The sequence below is a fragment of the Pongo pygmaeus genome, chromosome 2, assembly GCF_028885625.2.
Source record: "Pongo pygmaeus isolate AG05252 chromosome 2, NHGRI_mPonPyg2-v2.0_pri, whole genome shotgun sequence".
In the NCBI taxonomy this organism is placed as follows: Eukaryota; Metazoa; Chordata; class Mammalia; order Primates; family Hominidae; genus Pongo; species Pongo pygmaeus.
In genome coordinates this window covers 193,484,762-193,502,710 of record NC_085930.1, presented here as the reverse complement: position 1 = coordinate 193,502,710, position 17,949 = coordinate 193,484,762, and the positions used below count along the sequence as shown (strand labels likewise).

Genomic DNA, 17,949 nt, shown 5'->3' with positions numbered 1-17,949 from the left:
GAAGCAGCAAATCCTTCCAGCTGTAGAACAGCTGAGGATGGGGCTATGGCCGCCAGTTAGCAGACAATGTATTCTGCCCAGCCAGACTCAACTTCCTTCCATTCCTCCATCCTGCCTCTCTTTCTCTGTCTTCTCTGGGCTTCAAATCTCAGTCCCCTGTATCTGCTGAGTGAGTAAATGAGCACTGAGGAGAGTGGCTGGCATACAGTAGTTGCTCTGTAGACGCTGGTGGAATGAGTGAATGGATACATGAAAACAGGACTGAAGGAAGAGACAGGCTGACAGATGCATGTCTATTTATTGGCACAGGGTCCTATAAGGGCCAAGACCACACTCTCCCACCCTCTTTTCTGTAAAAATAAACTCTGTTCTTCCTTTTCCCTGCTCTATCTGCTTTCCTGCTTTGTCCAGGGAGAATCAATCATTCGCTAAGGCTTGTGCCCTAAGACACAGGAACCAGTACCCGCTACACATATGCACTTCCCCTCTCAGCCCAGGGAAACGGTGGGTAGCAGGAGGCTTTCAGAGGCCCTTGGGCTTCCACTAGGAGCTGTCAGTGAAGGTCAGCAGCAGCATTGGGAGCAGTGGCACAAGGAGCACAGGGTGAGGTGGGGGTAGCCCCTGAGGGCGAGCCAGACAGAGCTGAGTCCACCCCTAAGTGTGCACTGAGTGAGCCTGGGGAGAAGCCCAGGAGGTACACCACCCAGGCCTGCGGGTCACAGTGGGGCAGGCACAGCAGGCCCCATGGCCGCCAGGCTGAGTGAGCTTGGGGCCAGAAGAGGCAGACTCCTTCCTATGGGAACTGGCCTCCCCGCCCAGACCTCTTCCAGGCAGGGTGACACGGAAAGATGTCACAGTGAATGATGGGGGCTCTGCTGGAGGCAGGGGCACCCCCAAAGCAGAGGCACAATGTGGTGATTGAGGAGGGTCTGTACTCATGTCACCTGTGGTGGGGAGGGACTAGACCCAGCCCAGCTTGCATTTGCTTCCTCCCAACCCAAGAGCAAACAGCTTTGTCAGGAGAGCTGCCCCAGGTCTGGTGACAGCTGGCCATTTCTCCCCTGATCCAGGTCTACCACACCTCACACAGCTGCCCCGGGTTCATGGGAGAGCCGACAGGGCAGCCGAAGTGCCGCAGGAAGTCACGGGAGTTGGAGAGAGTGCCCAGCACGCGGAAGCGGGCAGGGCTGTGGGGGTCGGTCACCAGCCCCTCGTGAGAGCTCTCTGGTGTGCGGACCGAGCACCACACCTGCGGGCCAGGACAGACATGGGGGCATATGGTGTCTAGTGTGGAGCCGGGCCTTAGAGTCAGCTACAGCCATCCCAGGGGCACAAACCACCACCGCTGCAGCCCCTCCCAGGTTCCTTCCAAACCTGCCCTGGACATCGGGTTGCCCAGCATGGACATGACGAGGGGAAAAAGCGGAGCCCCGGAAGCTGCCTGCTGTGGCTGCCCAGCGGAGGCTCTGCCTGAGTCCTTGCTCTGCCACTTACTCTATTCCTGGGCAGCCCCGGACAGGCCACTCTGCGTCCCAAGCTTTAGTTTCCTGCATGTCTCCCTCACAGGAACAGCATGAGGATCAATGTTTGCCCCCTTCACCACCCTTTGCCCCACCCTGTGCCCCGCAAGCACGACAACCTTGCCCTTTGAGCTATGTGAAATCCTACCAAGGCGTTCTCCCACTCAGGCCTCTTCAGGCTGCCTTTGTGGGCCCTGGCTGGCCAGAGGCTCTGGGCACGGGCCTTCCCAGCCCACCTTTCACGCCCCAGCCTCAGCCCCATTCCCCAGCCCCTTTGACACGTGCCCCAGACTTCTCCTAATGACATACTCAGGAGGGAGCAGGACAAAGGGGCAGACCCCAGGCCTTCTGAGAGGGTGATACCTGGGCAAATCCCACGAAGAACAGCTGGTGGTTGGTAAGCCCCACGGCTGGCAGTTGCTGCTCCTCCCCATGCTTTCTCAGCCATGCTTTGTAAGCCTGGGGACAGAACAGTGGGCAGCAAGCCCATCCAGGCCTGCCCCCATCCACCCAGCACCTTTCACCCAGGCCAGCAGGCCTCAGCCGCTGGAGGGCTGGTCAGGCCACTCACATTGTAGGCAGCCTTCAGCCCCCCGTTGTCGGCAATGTTCTCCCCCAGCGTCTGGCGGCCGTTGAGCCTCTCCCCATTGACCTGGTATTGATTGTACTGTTCCTCCATGCAGGCCGTGTGGTTCCGGAAGGCTGCCAGGGACTCATTCTGCCACCAGGGCCGCAGGTTCCCTTCTTTGTCATACTCGCGCCCTGAGGAGAACTCACCTTTGCACCCCACCAAAACCAGAGCTCATCCCTTGGGGGCAGCAGTGCCCCCACCAGCCCTGGTCCACAGACTTCAGGGCCCTTGGGGCTACATCAATGTCCCAAGGCCTTGCAGGAGCCACTGGGAATTCTAGGCTAGAGGGGACGACTCGATGGGCCCCTACCTTGGTCATCAAAGGCATGTGTCAGCTCGTGGCCCATGACCACACCGATGCCACCGAAGTTCAGGGCCCTGGTAGGTGAGGAATGGCAAGTGAGGACATGGTGGGGGTACTTCTGAATCCCACCTCCAGCCCTGCTCCCAGCTCAGCCACAGGCCCAGGCCCCAGCACCCAGCCCCTCCTGCTTCAGACACACTTGGGGTGGTTGCGGGCATAGAAGGGGGCCTGCAGGATGCCAGCGGGGAAGACGATCTCATTCTTAGTTGGAAGGTAGTAGGCATTCACTGTCTGGGGGGTCATGCTCCACCTGGTGGAGGAAGAGGGAGAGGCTGAGGCTCCCGACTCTCCTGACACTGCTCCCCTCCCAGCAGCCCTGCCCTACCTCCTGCAAGGGTATAGGGCTGCCGGTCTGGGACCAGTCTTGCCACCCTTTTCCCCCACCCCAGGAAACCTTCCCCCACCTCTCCTGCCACCCCTAGTGTCTATGTCCACCCCCTCATTCTCACTGGTCTCGGCTGGGAGGCTTGCGGAGCTGGTCAGCCATAACCTTGGCAGAGAAGTTGTACAAATTCAACATGTTTTGGAAGAAAGAATCTTCAGAAATTTCATACTATGGGAAAGGTGGGAAGTAGAAAGAGAGCAAGAGAATCCATTGGAGAAGATAATAGCCCCAGTTTGGCTACTCATTAGTATCTCTCCAAACCTCAGTTTCCTCAACTGTAAAATATCTAGTAAACCATAATTGGCAATATTTAAAGGCCATTTATGTTATGGGTGCTGTTTTTTTACATACTGTATTCATTTATCTCACAACAACCCTATGAGGTAGGCACTAGTAGGACCCCCATTTTACAGACAATGAAACTGAGGCCTAGAGAGACTTTGTTAAGGTTACAAAGTTAGGGGTAGAAACAGAATTTGATTAGGCTTGACTCCAAATCTTGGCTCTTTAACACTATATTTCACTGCTGTTTGGCCTGCAGCCTGTCACAGAGCCAACATTTTAACAATGCTGGTTACCTCCATCTGCCTCTAAAAGAAACTGACAAGCACCTCTTTCCCAGTGCTTGAGCCCCAATTACTAAGCCCAGGGAACAGTGCCCTCTACAGGGCTGAAGTTCAGTACTGATGAGCGTAGGTACTCACCCCATCGTAAACATCATCCAGCTCTTTAGGCTCCAGGATAAAGTCTGGGAAACCAATCATATCATAGATGGCGTCTGCCTGAAGAGACCAAGTTAAGGGTTTGTTTCCTTCCCCAGGTTCCTAGCAAAACTGTATCCTTGAACCCCACCTCAAGATGGCGCCCCAACCCTAGCCACCGCTCACTTTCTCCTTGGCTGCCTGGCGGGTCTTCTCATCCATCCAAACCAGCTGTCCCAGGGCCTCCTCAAATGCAGTCCGGATTTCACTGATCATCCCCTCTGCCTGGGAAGGAGGAGGCAAAGTCAGCCTTCCCCTGCACTGAATGCATCCCTGCCCCCGCCCATCCACCCTGGTGCCCCACCCCGTCCCCCCAGGGGAAATGGGAACGTATAGACTAATGAAATACGGCTGAGCACCTGGAGAGGATGAGAAGGAAATACCATTTGTAAAGGTACTGGGATTGTGGCTGGCTTTTTTCTTAATTAAATAAACATTTTAATTGACAATAAGTTCATCAGATTATATTATAATTTAATATAGTGCAATGATTTTTTTTTTTTTTTTGAGACAGAGTCTGGGTGTGTCACCTAGGATGGAGTGCAGTGGCGCGATCTCGGCTCACTGCAACCTCCACCTCCCAAGTTCAAGCGATTCTCCTGCCTCAGCCTCCCAAGTAGCTAGGATTACAGGCTCCTGCCACCACGCCCGTGTAATTTTTGTATTTTTAATACAGCCGGGGTTTCACCATCTTGGCCAGGTTGGTCTTGAACTCCTAACCACGTGATCCACCCACCTCAGCCTCCCAGAGTGCTGGGATTACAGGCGTGAGCCACCACGCCCAGCCTAGTGCAATGATTTTTATCTGATTATGAAAAGAGAGCATTCACAGAAAATTTGGAAAATTGAGAATTGAAGAACAGACCAGTTATAAATCACTCATTCATAGATAAGTTCTTTTAACATTTCGATTACCCACTTCTAGAGTTTTTCCCTCCCCTGATATGCATATAAAATATGGAATTATGTTGTGTAAGGTATATATTTTTGTAACCTACTTTTTTCACTGAAAGGTATATCAGCCATTTAAGGATCCTCACAACCCATCCTAACCACAATTTATTTTTCCTTTACCCTATAGTTGGACATTTAACCTGTTCTCATTTTCTGCTATTATAAACAACATTGCCATAAAAACCATAAACATCTTTACAGGTAATACTTTAAGCACATCCATTATCATATCCTAATAAACAAATATTTCTTCTAGTTATATAGTTAAATATAAACACATAGACAACTTTAAAGGACTTTTATAATCCCACTGCCCAAAGCAGCACTCAGCACTACTTCATTTGTTCATGAATTTACATCCAGTTATTTTTCTTTTCTTTTCTTTTCTTTTTTTTTTTTTTTGAGACAGAGTCTCGCGCTGTCGCCCGGGCTGGAGTGCACTGGCGCGATCTCGGCTCACTGCAACCTCCACCTCCCAGGTTCAAGTGATTCTCCTGCCTCAGCCTCCTGAGTAACTGGGATTACAGACACCTGCCACCACGCCCGGCTAATTTTTTGTATTTTTAGTAGAGACCGGGTTTCACCATGTTGGCCAGACTGGTCTCGAACTCCTGACCCCGTGATTCACCCGCCTTGGCCTCCCAAAGTGCTGGGATTACAGGCGTGAGCCACCGCGCCTGGCTCCCGTTGTTTTTCTATATGTCTGCACACACATGAACAGTCAATTTTGAGGGCATAGTGTTGAAAGAATCTTGTAGACTCACAATTTCTTTGCTTTGCCGGTCAAACGTGGCCTTCACGAAGAGGGAGCCCAAAGCGAAGCCAAGGGCGTCATCCGTGTTGGAGATGCAGGTCTGCCACCTCGGCACACAGGACTGTTAAGGGACAAAGAGCCAGGACCCCAGAGATGGCTGTGTCCTCCAGGCAGAGGGCCTTTCTCTGTCACTGGGGCTAGCAGCCCTTCTCAGCTCTGGACAAGAGTCCTGGGTTTGCTCAGCACCACATCTGTCTTTTTTTGAGACAGGGTCTCGCTCTGTCACCCAGGCTGGAGTATAGTGGTGCAATCACTGCTCACTGCAACCTCTGTCCCCCGGGCTCAAGTGATCCTCCCACCTCAGCCTCCCGAGTAGCTGGGACCCCAGGCATGTGCCACCACACCCAGCTATTTTCTTTTGTATTTTTAGTAGAGAAGGGGTCTCACCATGTTTCCCAGGCTGGTCTTGAACTCCTGAGCTCAAGCGATCTGCCTGCTTTGGCCTCCCAAAGTGTTGGGATTACAGACATGAGCCACCACGCCCAGCCCACAACTAATTTTATATCCAGTCAGTCCCCCATGCAAGAAACCTGGGAGTCACTCCAGCTTCCTCCATCTCCCTAACCCCCACATTCAGTCTATCAGCAGTTTCTACTACTTTGACATTTTTTTTTTTTTGAGATGGAGTCTCACTCTGTCACCCAGACTGGAGTGCAGTGGTGCAATCTCGGCTCACTGCAAGCTCCGCCTCCCGGGTTCATGCCATTCTCCTGCCTCAGCCTCCCGAGTAGCTGGGACTAAAGGCGCCCGCCACCACGCCCGGCTAAATTTTTTGTATTTTTAGTAGAGACGGGGTTTCACCGTGGTAGCTAGGATGGTCTTGAACTCCTGACTTCAAGTGATCCGCCCACCTTGGCCTCCCAAAGTGCTGGGATTACAGGCATGAGCTGCGGCGCCCTGCCTGCTTTGATTTCTTAATCATCTTTCCCATCCACTCAAGTGGACGGGGAAAATGATCACCACTTCCCTGCCCTATAACACTATCATCTTGAACTCCTGAGCTCAAGCAGTCCACCCACTTCAGCCTCCCAAAATGCTGTGATTACAGGCACGAGCCACCACACCCAGTCTGCAATTGCCTTTTTTTTTTTTTTTTTTTAAACAGAGTTTTGCTCTTGTAGCCCAGGCTGGAGTGCAGTGACTCTGTCTCAGGTCACTGCAACCTCCAGGTTTAAGTGATTCTCTTGCCTCAGCCTCCCGAGTAGCTGGGATTACAGTTGCTTGCCACCATGCCCAGCTAATTTTTTCTATTTTTAGTAGAGATGGCGTCTCACCATGTTGGCGAGGCTGGTCTTGAACTCCTGACCTCAGGTGATCCACCTGCCTTGGCTTCCCAAAGTGCTGAGATTACAGGCATGAGCCACCGCACCCGGCCTGCATTCGCCTCTTAACTGGACACCCTGACTCCATTCTCATCCTGCTGCTCCCCTCCATCTTCCATTTAGCCACCAGAAATATCATTTCATACATAACCCAATTGTGTTTCTCCTCTCCATGGCTACTCCCATGGAGCCCCATCTGTGAAAGAATCAAGGCCGGACTTCCAGACACAATATTCAGGTCCCTTCCTGAGTGCCCTATGCCCACCTTAGCAAACCCCGTCTCTCAGTTGCCCTCTTCTCAAGCTCATGCCAGAACGTGTGTAAAGCCACCATGCTCCTTTTGGCCTCTAGGAATTTGCACATGCCGTTCCTTGTCTCTGGAATGCCCTTCTCCCCGGCTTTCTTGCTGAACTCTTCCATCACACGGCACCTCTCAGAGAAGGTTCTCTGATGCCATTCCCTACCATCCCCCCAGGTGAAATGTGCTGTCCCACCTCTGTCCTACAGCACAAAAGTCTTTCACTCAGTGTGAGCAGTTATCACCACAAAATGAAATGTATTTGTTTACATGTGCACTCCCCCCACTTAATGGGGCATCTTGAAACTAAATACTCATTTATTTATTATATCCTGTCCATTCTCCTCATCAAAGCCGAGTGCCTATACATACCATGTACTGTGCAGGTGCTTCACTTACATTAACTCAGCTAATACTCTTCCTGACAACCCTCCAAGTTATTCCTGCTTTACAGAGCAAGAAATGGAGAGTCAGAGAGGCTATGTGACATGCCTACAGGCTAGAAAATGAATGAGTTGGGATTGGAACCCAAGTCGGCTTGCTTCCAAATTCTGCGCTCCATACTATGCACCTGTGCACCATGAGGCACATGGTGCCTGACACACTGAAGCTGTGCCGCATCGGCTAGACTGGATCAGAACGTGGAGGCAAAATCAGAGAGCCCACCTTCTTAGTGCCATAGAGGGTCTCCAGCAGCTTCTCTTGTGCAGACTCAAAGCGTCGATCCAGGCTTGAGGTCGTCTTTTGCACCAGGTTCCAGATCAGGTAATTGTTCAGGATGCTGACAACCAGACCAGAAAATAAGAAAAGGGCAGGTGGGATGCCCTTCCTACCCCCCCAAACCAGCCCCCAGGAACAGGCAGGCTGCAGGAGTCCCGAGGGGCGTATGTGGAAGCGGTCCCAGCGTTCCTCTTTGGTCCCAGGGCCACACATCTGCCTGTAGAGGTCAGGCTGGAGAGCAGTGTGGGAACGGATATCACAGGGAGCACCCTGCAACCCTAGCGCGGAGGAAGAGCCCACAGACATTCTGATTCGATGTTTGGAAGGCCCATAGCATTATGAAATGTTGTTCTGTGTGGCTGGGCCAGTCCACTATGCCCAGCCTTGCTGGAGACCTCCACGGAACCCACCCTCACTCTGGGCTACCCCCACACCTTGGTTCCGTGCGGTTGATGAGCTCTGACACCTGCTGCAAATAATCCATCCCATACACCACCACAGGCTCAGAGTCACTCAACTCCAATGGTGACAGCAAGAAAGACAGGAACTCAAGCCAGTCCATGGAGGGCGCCAGAGCCTGAAAGAAAAAAATCTCAGGCCTTGCCTGCCCGACTCGCTTCCAGCAGAACCCTCCCCCACGGTATGCTGTAGCCTGGGAGCCCTTCCCATTGCCATAGCAACAACTACTGGCTTCATGGTGTATCCTTCCTGTAATATACCCTTTTCCAGGCTTGGGCACCTCCAATCGGGGAGCCCAACCACTTATTAAACAAGGATAACCACTGTGTGTGACATTCAGCTGGGGCCTAGATATTCAAATGTTTTCCTAACAATTGATAAAATACCACTCCCCTGACACCCTGCACATACTGGCTTCTCCTCCAGAACCACACCCCACCCCAACTTTTCCATAATCCAACACCTAAAGTGTTAATGGCCTGGCACAGTACGGGTCCCCCAGTAGAAACTTCCACTTCTTTTTTTTTTTTTTTTTTTTTTGAGGTGGAGTTGTCACCCAAGCTGGAGTGCAATGGTGCGATCTCAGCTCATTGCAACCTCCGCCTCCCAGGTTCAAGCGATTCTTCTGCCTCAGCCTCCCGAGTAGCTGGGATTACAAGCATGTACCACCACACCTGGCTAATTTTTTATTTTTAGTAGAGATGGAGTTTCACCATGTTGGCTAGGCTGGTCTTGAACTCCCAACCTCAGGTGATCCATCCGCCTCGGCCTGCCAAAGTGCTGGGATTACAGGTGTCAGCCACAGTGCCCAGCCTATTGTAATTGTTTTGTGAACATCTCATACAAACTGTTATACATTTTTAACACAATCCCTCCATGCATCTCCAGGCAAAAAGAAAGGGACCAAAGGATGACCCATAAGGGGTGGCCTAAATGGACAGCATTTTTTTCCCCAGGACAGCAGCAGTGCAGCTGGGGAGCACAGAAAAGCAAGGGAATGAGGAAAGGACTGGCTGCCTTGGGGAGACAGCATGGAGGGAAGCTGGGTGGTCTGTGCCAGGGCTGGCCCCTCTCAGATGTCTCCAGTCCCCTGCCTGCCCCACCTGCAGCTCCGAAATGCTCATCTTGTGATAGATCTTCTCCTCATCGCGCCGCTGGTCCTGGGGCACTGTGATGTTGGCCAGTTGTATCTCCAACTCCAGCACCTGCTGCATCTGCTCCCTCGTGGAGGTGGGCCGCCCACCCAGCAGCATCCCCAGCTCCTCCATGTAATCCAGATAGGCAGTGAGCACCTGTCAAGGCCCAGGTGATCCTCAGAGCCCAGCAACAAGTCCTGCCCAAGGCTGAGATCTGTTCTTACCACCACCTCTGCTCACTATCTCTTCTGCTTGATCCTTCTGGAAGCCTTCCTGGATGACCTGTTTCATTTCTGACACACTGCTTACCGCCATTGGCTAAGTATTGTTTACTTACTTCTTCTTCTTCTTCTTTTTTTTTTTTTTTTTGAGACGGAGTCTCACTCTGTTGCCCAGGCTGGAGTGCAGTGGCACGATCTCGGCTCACTGCAACCTCTACCTCCTGGATTCAAGCGATTCTCCTGCTGCAGCCTCCTGAGTAGCTGGGACTACAGGTGTGTGCCACCACGCCTGGCTAATTTTTTGTATTTTTAGTAGAGATGGGGTTTCACCATGTTAGCCAGGCTGGTCTTGAACTCCTGACCTCAGGTGATCTGCCCGCCTCGGCCTCTCAAAGTGCTGGGATTACAGGCGTGAGCCACTGCACCTGGCCAAATTTACTTACTTCTATACTTGTTTATCATCTATTTCCCCAAGGAGAAGGTGAGTTCCAGCAGAGCATTGTTCCAAGTTACAGCAGCTTACTCACTACTTTCTCTAGGGACTAGAACACAGAGTAAGTGCTCTGCAAATGTCTGTCCAGCAGATGGGCCTGCTTCCCATACTGCTTTGCCTTCTCGTTTCCCAGATCCCTGCTAGTTGTCCCAGCCCATCAGTGACCATGTGCCTATACTGAACAGCTGACTGGACCTCACAGGGGATCGGGACCATGGTGTCCTCAGGCCTCTATTACCTCCCATCCTGCCAGGCCTCAAGCTTGCTGCTTTCTCCACTACCCGCTGGTCTCCAAGGGAGAGAAAAGCATGGAGAAGAAATATTTAGTGACCACTTCTGCAGACATGCATCAGACTCTCTATTAGAGGCTTTCCATACAGTGTGTCTTTTCCTCCCTGCACAGCAACTTCATGAAGTGAAGATGAGTCTCATTTCACACCCCAGGGCAGAAGCTTGGGAAGATGACACGGCTTGACTTCCATCACAAACTAGCAGATGGCAGAGTGAGAATGTGGCCCAGGCCCGATGACCCCAGGGCCATGGTGGCCCTGGCCCTGCCTGGGTCCAATACAAACTCATGCGGCCTCATCCCTGCTGGCCTTGAGGCTCCATGAAGGCAGGGCTGTGTTTGCTTTGTTCACCACTGTAATTTCAGGCCCAAGCGCAGCTGTCTGCCACATAGTAGGTGCTCAATAAATATCTGTTGAATAACAGGATGAAAACCTGCAAACAGACACTCAACACTGCTCTGTGCCAATTCCCTTAACCCTCCCAGAAACAGCTTCCCACTCAACCTGAAGGCCCACCTGGGCTCCCCTAATCGCCAAAGGCCATCTCCTCTTCTACTTACCAAGAAGTTGTAGATCCCTTAATATTCATTCTGTGTATTTCAAATTCCTTCTGTCTCTCACCTCTCCTCTTACTTGCTGCTGGCATCAGAGGAAGAGGTGTGAGTACCAATCCCAGTCATCCCAGCTCCTGAGGGGGATAGTTAGCTAAACCAGTGATCTCACCTTACCCCTTCTCTCCCTACCTCCTCACCTTCAGCTTAGTGCTTACTGTTGAGATTCTCCTGAACCCTGCTTTACTTTTAGTTTTTTGTTGTTGTTGTTGTTTGTTTGTTTGAGATGGTGTCTCCCTCTGTTGCCCAGGCTGAAGTGCAGGTGTGTGATCTCGGCTCGCTGCAACCTCTGCCTCCCGGGTTCAAGCGATTCTCCTTCCTGAGCCTCCCCAGTGACTGGGATTACAGGCACGGGCCACCACGCCTGGCTAATTTTTGTATTTTTAGTAGAGACAGTGTTTCGCCATGTTGGCCAAGCCGGTCTCGAACTCCTGACCTCAGGTAATCTGCCCACCTCGGCCTCCCAAAGTGCTGGGGCCACAGGCGTGAGCCACTGCACCCAGCCTACTCTTAGTTTTCATCCTATCTTAACCTTTTGTGTTGCATCTTTCTCTAGATCCCAGCACAGGAGGCTTCCTGAAGGCAACCAGTGACATGCTGACAGCCAAACCCAAGTCTTTCCTCTTGCCCCTTCCAAAGGGTTGAGGGATGTGGTTCTCTCCCAAATTGTAAAAATTATCTCCTCCCCTGACTCAGATGATGTCAAAATCACACATCTGTTCACATCACTTTTGAGTTTCCCTTTCCATTTCTTTTGGGATGAATCCTAAATTTGGCCCACAATGCTCCTGCATAGTGTGAGCCTATGGGCCTGTCCAGAAGGCCTTGGCCCGCATGCCCCTCCTGCTCCCTCTCCCATTGAGAATGGCCAGTGGGCCGGCCATATGCCTTCCTACCTTGGAGCCTTTGCATAACCTATTGCCTTTGCAGAGCCCTCTCCCTTCATTGCAGCCTATCTGCACCCTGGAACTAGGCAGGTTCCTGGTCACACTTGCTCTCAGAACCCTATGCTTCTCCTTTATAATAGTCCCAACAACTGGAAACAGGACAATTGTGTAGTGAACTGTTTTATGCCTTCTCCCCCACTCAGAGGGTAGTGGAAGTGTCTTGATCACCATATGCCTAGAGGAGGGTCTGGCCAAGGGATGCTCAGCAGATGTTTCTGAATGAATGACAGAAGGACAAATGGTTGTCCTACTCCACAGCAATCTCTTTTGCTGACTCTCCCACTGCCCTTGAAATACAAGGATCTCCTTCTGTCCTTTCTCTGTCCTCCTGTCTCACCTCTTCAAAGTCTTTGTTTAGGTTTCTTTTTTCTTTTCTTTCTTTTTTTTTGAGACAGAGTCTTGCTCTGTTGCCCAGGCTGGAGTGCAGCGGTGCCATCTTGGCTCACTGCAACTTCCACCTCCCGGGTTCAAGCGATTCTCCTGCCTCAGCCTTCCAAGTAGCTGGGATTACAGGCACCCGCCACCACGTCAGGCTAATTTTTGTATTTTTAGTAGAGATGGGGTTTCACCATGTTGGTCAGGCTGGTTTCAACCTCCTGACCTCGAGTGATCCACCTGCCTTGGCCTCCCAAAGTGCTGGGATTACAGGCGAGAGCCACCACACCTGGCCCAATTTTTGTATTTTTAGTAGAGATGGGGTTTCACCATGTTGGCCAGCTGGTCTCAAACTCCTGACCTCAAGAAATCAGGCCGCCTCGGCCTCCCAAAGTGTTTGGATTACAGCCACCCTGCCTGGCCTGGTTAGGTTTCTAAGGAGATGCCCCTCAGGCCTCTGGATCCTTTCAGGCTTATTCTCTCTTCAGGACTCCACATAGCTTTCCCAGCTGCCTGCTGACCTCTCTGTATGTAAGGTGCCCAGGTCCCATCAAACTCACATGTCTAAAAGGAGCAGCTCCCACACCCTGAGCATCTGCCACATGCAGGAGCATAAGTTTGTACCTCTAACCTACTCCAAACACCGTATGAGGTTGATGCTATGATCCCGTTTACGGATGAGGGAACAGCCTCAGAGAGATTAATCAACTTGCACCAAGCAGCAGAGCTGGGACTGAAATCCAGGTCTGACTCCAAAGTCTCTCCTAGTCCTGTGACGTTGCACTGTCTCCTCTTTCTCAATGTACCCTAAGCTGGCTCTTCCTACAGACACCCCTAATTCCCAAGGGACCCCTCCATTCCACCATCACGAAAGTGTACAGCTTCAGCCATCTTCACCTCTTCCCTCCTCTAACATCCAGGCACCAAGAACTCATGATTCTGACTTGATGATATCGCTTACATCCTTCCCTTCCTACCATTCCTTCTGCCACCTCTTTCATTTGGGACCTTCCTGACTCAGAGCACGGAGTACCGCAGACGCTCTTAATTCATCTCCAGGCTTTCTTTCTCACATCTACTTTTCACACCCCAAACAAACTGACTTCCCAAAACACTGCGCTCCCTCCCTACTTTGGAGCATGCAATGGCTCTCCGAGAGCTACAGAATAAACTCCGTAGTGTGCTATTCAAGGTCCCCTCCATAACCCATTCCTGCCCACTTCTCCAGCCTCTCATCTGCCTTGAGTTCTATATTTTACCACAGTGGACCCCTTGCCATGGTCCAGGCACACCTAGCCTTTCCCTTGTCAACACTTTTTTTTTTTTTTTGAGATGAAGTCTCGTTGTGTTGCCCAGGCTGGAGTGCAGTACTGCCATCTTGGCTCACTGCAACCTCTGCCTCCTGGATTCAAGCAATTCTCTTTGCCTCAGCCTCCCAGGTAGCTGAGATTACAGGCGCACGCCACCATGCCTGGCTAATTTTTGTATTTTTAGTAGAGACGGGTTTTCACCATGTAGGCCAGCCTGGTCTCGAACTCCTAACCTCAAGTGATCCGCCGGCCTCAGCCTCCCAAAGTGCAGGGATTACAGGTGTGAGCCACTGTGCTCGGCCTCATCAACACTTTTGTTTAAACTGTTCTTTCTTTCTTTTTCTTTTTTTTTTTTTGAGTTGGAGTCTCGCTCCATCACCCAGGCTGGAGTGCGGTGGCACGATCTTGGCTCACTGCAACCTCCGCCTCCCAGGTTCAGGCAATTCTCCTGTTTCAGCCTCCCGAGTAGCTGGGACTACAGGCGCCTGCCACCACGACTGGCTAATTTTTGTATATATAGTAGAGATGGGGTTTCACCTTGTTGGTCAGGCTGGTTTCAAACTCCTGACCTCAGGCGATCCACCCACCTCGGCCTCCCAAAGTGCTGGGACTACAGGCATAAGCCACCGCACCTGGCCTAAACTTCTTTCTACGCAGCATGCCCTCATCCACTCCTACGTATTCTGCAGGGCCTGGCTCAAATGCAATCTCTTCAGGAAGACTTTGCTGGCTCCCTAAGTCTCTCCTGAATCCTCAGGACCCTCTGGTGAGCTTTGTTCTCAGCTATCTAGGTCCATGAACCCACCGACACTGAACGCTTCCTGTGGCGATGGCTCGGAAACTTATATCTCAGAATTCCCCCACTGGACCTGGCACATAGTAGGTGTCTATGAAACCTACTAGAAGAATAAGAGGAAGGAAGGAAGGAAAAGGGGAAAAAAGGGAGGGAGGGAGGGAGGGAGGAAGAAAAGAAGGAAGAAAGGAGGGACAGTTGGTTCACTAGGTGACAGGATAGGCTCACCTTCCCTGCTCTGACCCTTGGCAAAGGGAAAAGTCAACAGGGATCAGCCCAGCTCAGCAAGGGGTAGGGATGGGGGTTCGGAAGATGTTCCTTACTTTCTCATTGGCAGTTCTGTTTAAGTAGTAATCCCGAGAGGGCAGAAAGAGCCCAGACTGGTCCACCTGCAATGTCAAGGAAAGGAGGTGAGCCCCTCACTTTCCCCACCATGGGAACCTGAATTCCCGAGCAGGGGTCGGGGTGGGGGCAGGGGGTCAGCCCAGCCTGCCTGTCACAGGAGAGGGAAGTCTGGGCTCAGCAAAGGGTCCCCTAAGTCTCTCCCCACCCTTTCCCAGCTCATCACCTGGATGACATTGCTGTTGGAACTCTTAGAGTCGGCACTGATGTAGACGGTGAAGAATGGGGTGGCCCTGTAGGTCCCTGCTACTGCCTTCAACACCTCCATAAAGTTGTCCTGGTCCCAGGGCCCCGTAATGTTCCAACCACCAATCTATGTAGTGACCATAAGCGGAATGATTAGCACAGGAGCTCCCAAAGCATTCCTGGGCCATCTCCTCTCTCAAGGCCCCTCTCGCTCCCCTGCCCTCAGCGGGCTCAGTGGCCCTACCTTGTCAATGAGGTCTCTCAGTGGCTGGGCTCCCAGCTCCTCAATGCGCTCCACCTGTAGGCAAGATAGGTAGAAGCGCTGTGTCTTCCGCTCAGCTTCACTGCTGGAGTTGAAGGTGGTGTTTTCTGTGGGGCAGAACACAGGATCCAGGTGGCAATTACGTTAACTGCTGAGGGGGAGTCCCTGGCCCTTGCTCGGTTTCTCTCCTTGCCTTGTCAATGAGCAGTCCTCCTAATGCAGACCCAGGAAGAGTGTCTGAAACAGCAAGCCGTGGCTTCCTCTCCCTGTCCATGGAGACCCAAGGATATCTAAGCAGTACAGGCTCCCTGGTGTCTACCACACCACGACAGTGCTCCAAACAGAGTACAGAGAAGCGGCCCTCCATCATACCAAGACTTCTGCCCCCATCAAACCCATCCACACTTCTCAAGAGTCCCCTGCTCTCTGCCTCCCCACCCTCTGGAGTGTTCACAGAGCCATCCACTTCCTCATTCATGGACATTAACTATCTGCTAAGTGCCAGGCCCTGTGCTGGGCACAAGGCACATAGGTGGCCCAAGGCCTCCCTAACAGCCCCACTCACCAAGCAGGTGCTTCAGTATGGCCTGGTTTTGGTCCCAGAGGCTGTTGAAGGTGTTCCAGCGAGAACGCCCATCAGGCAGGGGGTTCCTCTGAATCCAGCCCCCACAGGAGAACTGGTAAAAGTCCTCACAGGGGCTCACCCCTCGGTCCAGGGACTCCAGGATTTTTCCAGCCACTCGAATGCAGGCCTCTGTAAGGCAGGTGCTGTGGGATGGGTCTGTGGTAGGGAACACAGCCAGAGGGTGGGAGACTGTCAGTCTGTCTGTCTGGAAGAGGCAAACTCTTTGCAAGGGCCATGACAGCAGGAAGGTTGGGAAGAGAAAGCAAAGCCGGGGGCTTTCTGCAGGGAAGGCTTGGTCCTCACAAATGAAAATCTTAGAGGCCCTTAGGCCTCCAGAACCCCTAGTTATGAACACCGATGAAGAGTGTGGGCCCACCTACCTCTGTGGTACTGGACCCCTAGGGCCACAAGGCAGCCCAGAAGCAGTGCAGCCAGCAGTAGAGAGACACCTGCTAAGACCAGCTCCAGCTGCGTGCGTGAGCCTAACAGCTGTCTTGTCCCCTTCTGGAATCCCACCTGGGGAACACGGGGACAGAGAGTGACTGAGCTGCAGGGCAGGGGTCCAAGATCACCAGAGGGTGAAGCCACGGGCAGTTTTCAGAGCCACAGGGTTAACTTTGGGCCCGGGGGCAATGAGGCCGGCCGGTGAGTTGAGCCCTGAGTCTGTTTTGTGCAACGTCATGGCTTAGCATCGCCTCACCATAGTCCGAGAGCAGAGGCCAGAGATGGAGCGGAGATGGGGGCAGGTGACCCTCCAGAACAGCCCAGAGCTCCTGGGTGTGCCAGGCGTCATGCCAGGGCTGGGGCCTGGTGAGAAAGGGGAAGCCCCCTTGCCCACCTCCATGGCGTCCGGGGAGGCCCCGCCCTCTACGGGGGTCTCGGGTGCGTCTTCATCCCGAAGCGTGGCCCGTTTGTACTCCACCATCTGCCAGACAGTCGGGGTTGCCAACTGAGGTCAGGCAGAGAGGGCTATTTGCCCACGACCCTGCCCCAGTGCTCCCTGCCTCGCGGACCCCTCCCCACTGCGAAGAGGGCCCTTCCCTTCCCACCTGCCCTGCTCTCGGGCCTGGGGTCTGTCTATCACCGCTCCACCAGGCCCGGGACGCAGCCCTACCTCCGCGAGCCGGGCACCGCCTGCCCCTCCGCGGCCGACCCCTCTGCCTCGTCCCCCTCCACCCGCTCCCCTCCCGTGGAGCCCAGGGCCCCCACTCACGTTGCTGCCAGCTCCCAGCTCCTGCAGCGCGACGTTCATGGTGGAGTCGGGCCAGGCGGTGATTCAGGGCTCCCGGCAGCTGGCCCTCTCCCGGGCCGCGGCCCCGGTCCCCTGCCCGGCCCCGCCGCCACCAGCCATCACGGCCGCCGCTTAGCACCCCCGCTCGGCCGCGGAGGCCCCCGCCCGCCCGAGTCCCCCGCCCCACGCGGCGCCCCGCCCGGGGTGGGGGGAGGGTGGGGGAGAGGGAGGAGCGCGCCGAGGCTCTCCGCGGGCTCCAGCTGCCCTCCAGCAACACCGGAGACCCCTCCACGCTTCATGGTCCGCCCCCCATCTCAGCAGCACCCTCCTTCAAGCCACCCATAATTTACTTTCCTAAGAAAAGTAATGAAATTCAACCAGGCCCAGACGTTGCTAATACTCCTTGGCCTGCTTCCCCCAAATTACAGGCTCTCTCCATCCCCTTTAAGCACTTTAGAGAAATTATGTCTTCCCGCAGTAGTCCACACAGCCCCTCTTCAGCCGGCAAATACAGAGCACACAGGCAGTTCACTCACATTCAGGGTGTGCACGTGGTACCTACCTGTGGTACCTACCTATGTGCAGAGAGCACATAGACGCCAAGGACACGGGCAGGCACGACGCCCAGCACACAGTCCGCACACGCACATGAGATGCCCACGGAATGTACACACACTGCATACTCACACACAGTGTACACACGCACAACACACCCAGAGCCAACACACACGCACACTGTGTTTCTGTATGTACACACACCAAGTGCAGGGGGAGCATACACTCCACACACACACAGCCTACACTGACTCTACTCTTCCACGGCGCTTCAAGACCACACT

At 53.2% G+C, this 17,949-nt stretch overlaps 1 protein-coding gene across 3 annotated transcripts; it reads right to left on the bottom strand.

Moving 5' to 3' along the window:
- Positions 1-279: 279 nt before the first annotated feature.
- ECE2 (endothelin converting enzyme 2) lies at positions 280-17,263 on the bottom strand. Of its 3 annotated transcripts, none has more exons than XM_054481381.1 (19): positions 17,093-17,263; positions 16,580-16,804; positions 16,260-16,395; positions 15,820-16,035; positions 15,237-15,361; positions 14,973-15,119; positions 14,728-14,793; positions 9,332-9,520; positions 8,204-8,346; positions 7,716-7,830; positions 5,380-5,490; positions 3,788-3,886; positions 3,605-3,682; positions 2,965-3,068; positions 2,655-2,765; positions 2,462-2,529; positions 2,092-2,282; positions 1,884-1,979; positions 280-1,249 (listed from the first exon to the last, which is right to left on the bottom strand). In XM_054481381.1, exons 1-19 carry the CDS (start codon positions 17,129-17,131, stop codon positions 1,073-1,075), a joined length of 2,436 nt encoding a protein of 811 aa, XP_054337356.1. In that variant the 5' UTR covers positions 17,132-17,263; the 3' UTR covers positions 280-1,072. The 3 variants fall into 3 exon arrangements, with proteins under 3 accessions (XP_054337356.1, XP_054337357.1, XP_054337358.1); XM_054481382.1 differs by having other exon boundaries at positions 16,718-16,804; XM_054481383.1 differs by lacking the exon at positions 16,580-16,804.
- Positions 17,264-17,949: the final 686 nt, after the last annotated feature.

Coding starts and splice junctions, on each gene's coding strand:
- ECE2 (XM_054481381.1), bottom strand. CDS start 17,131: ATGAACGTCGCGCTGCAGGAGCTGGGAGCTGGCAGCAAC. Junction 15,362..15,819: donor CATACTGAAGCACCTGCTTG/GTGAGTGGGGCT, acceptor TCTGCCCCACAG/AAAACACCACCTTCAACTCC. Junction 3,887..5,379: donor ACCGGCAAAGCAAAGAAATT/GTGAGTCTACAA, acceptor CCTCCTTCCCAG/GCAGAGGGGATGATCAGTGA.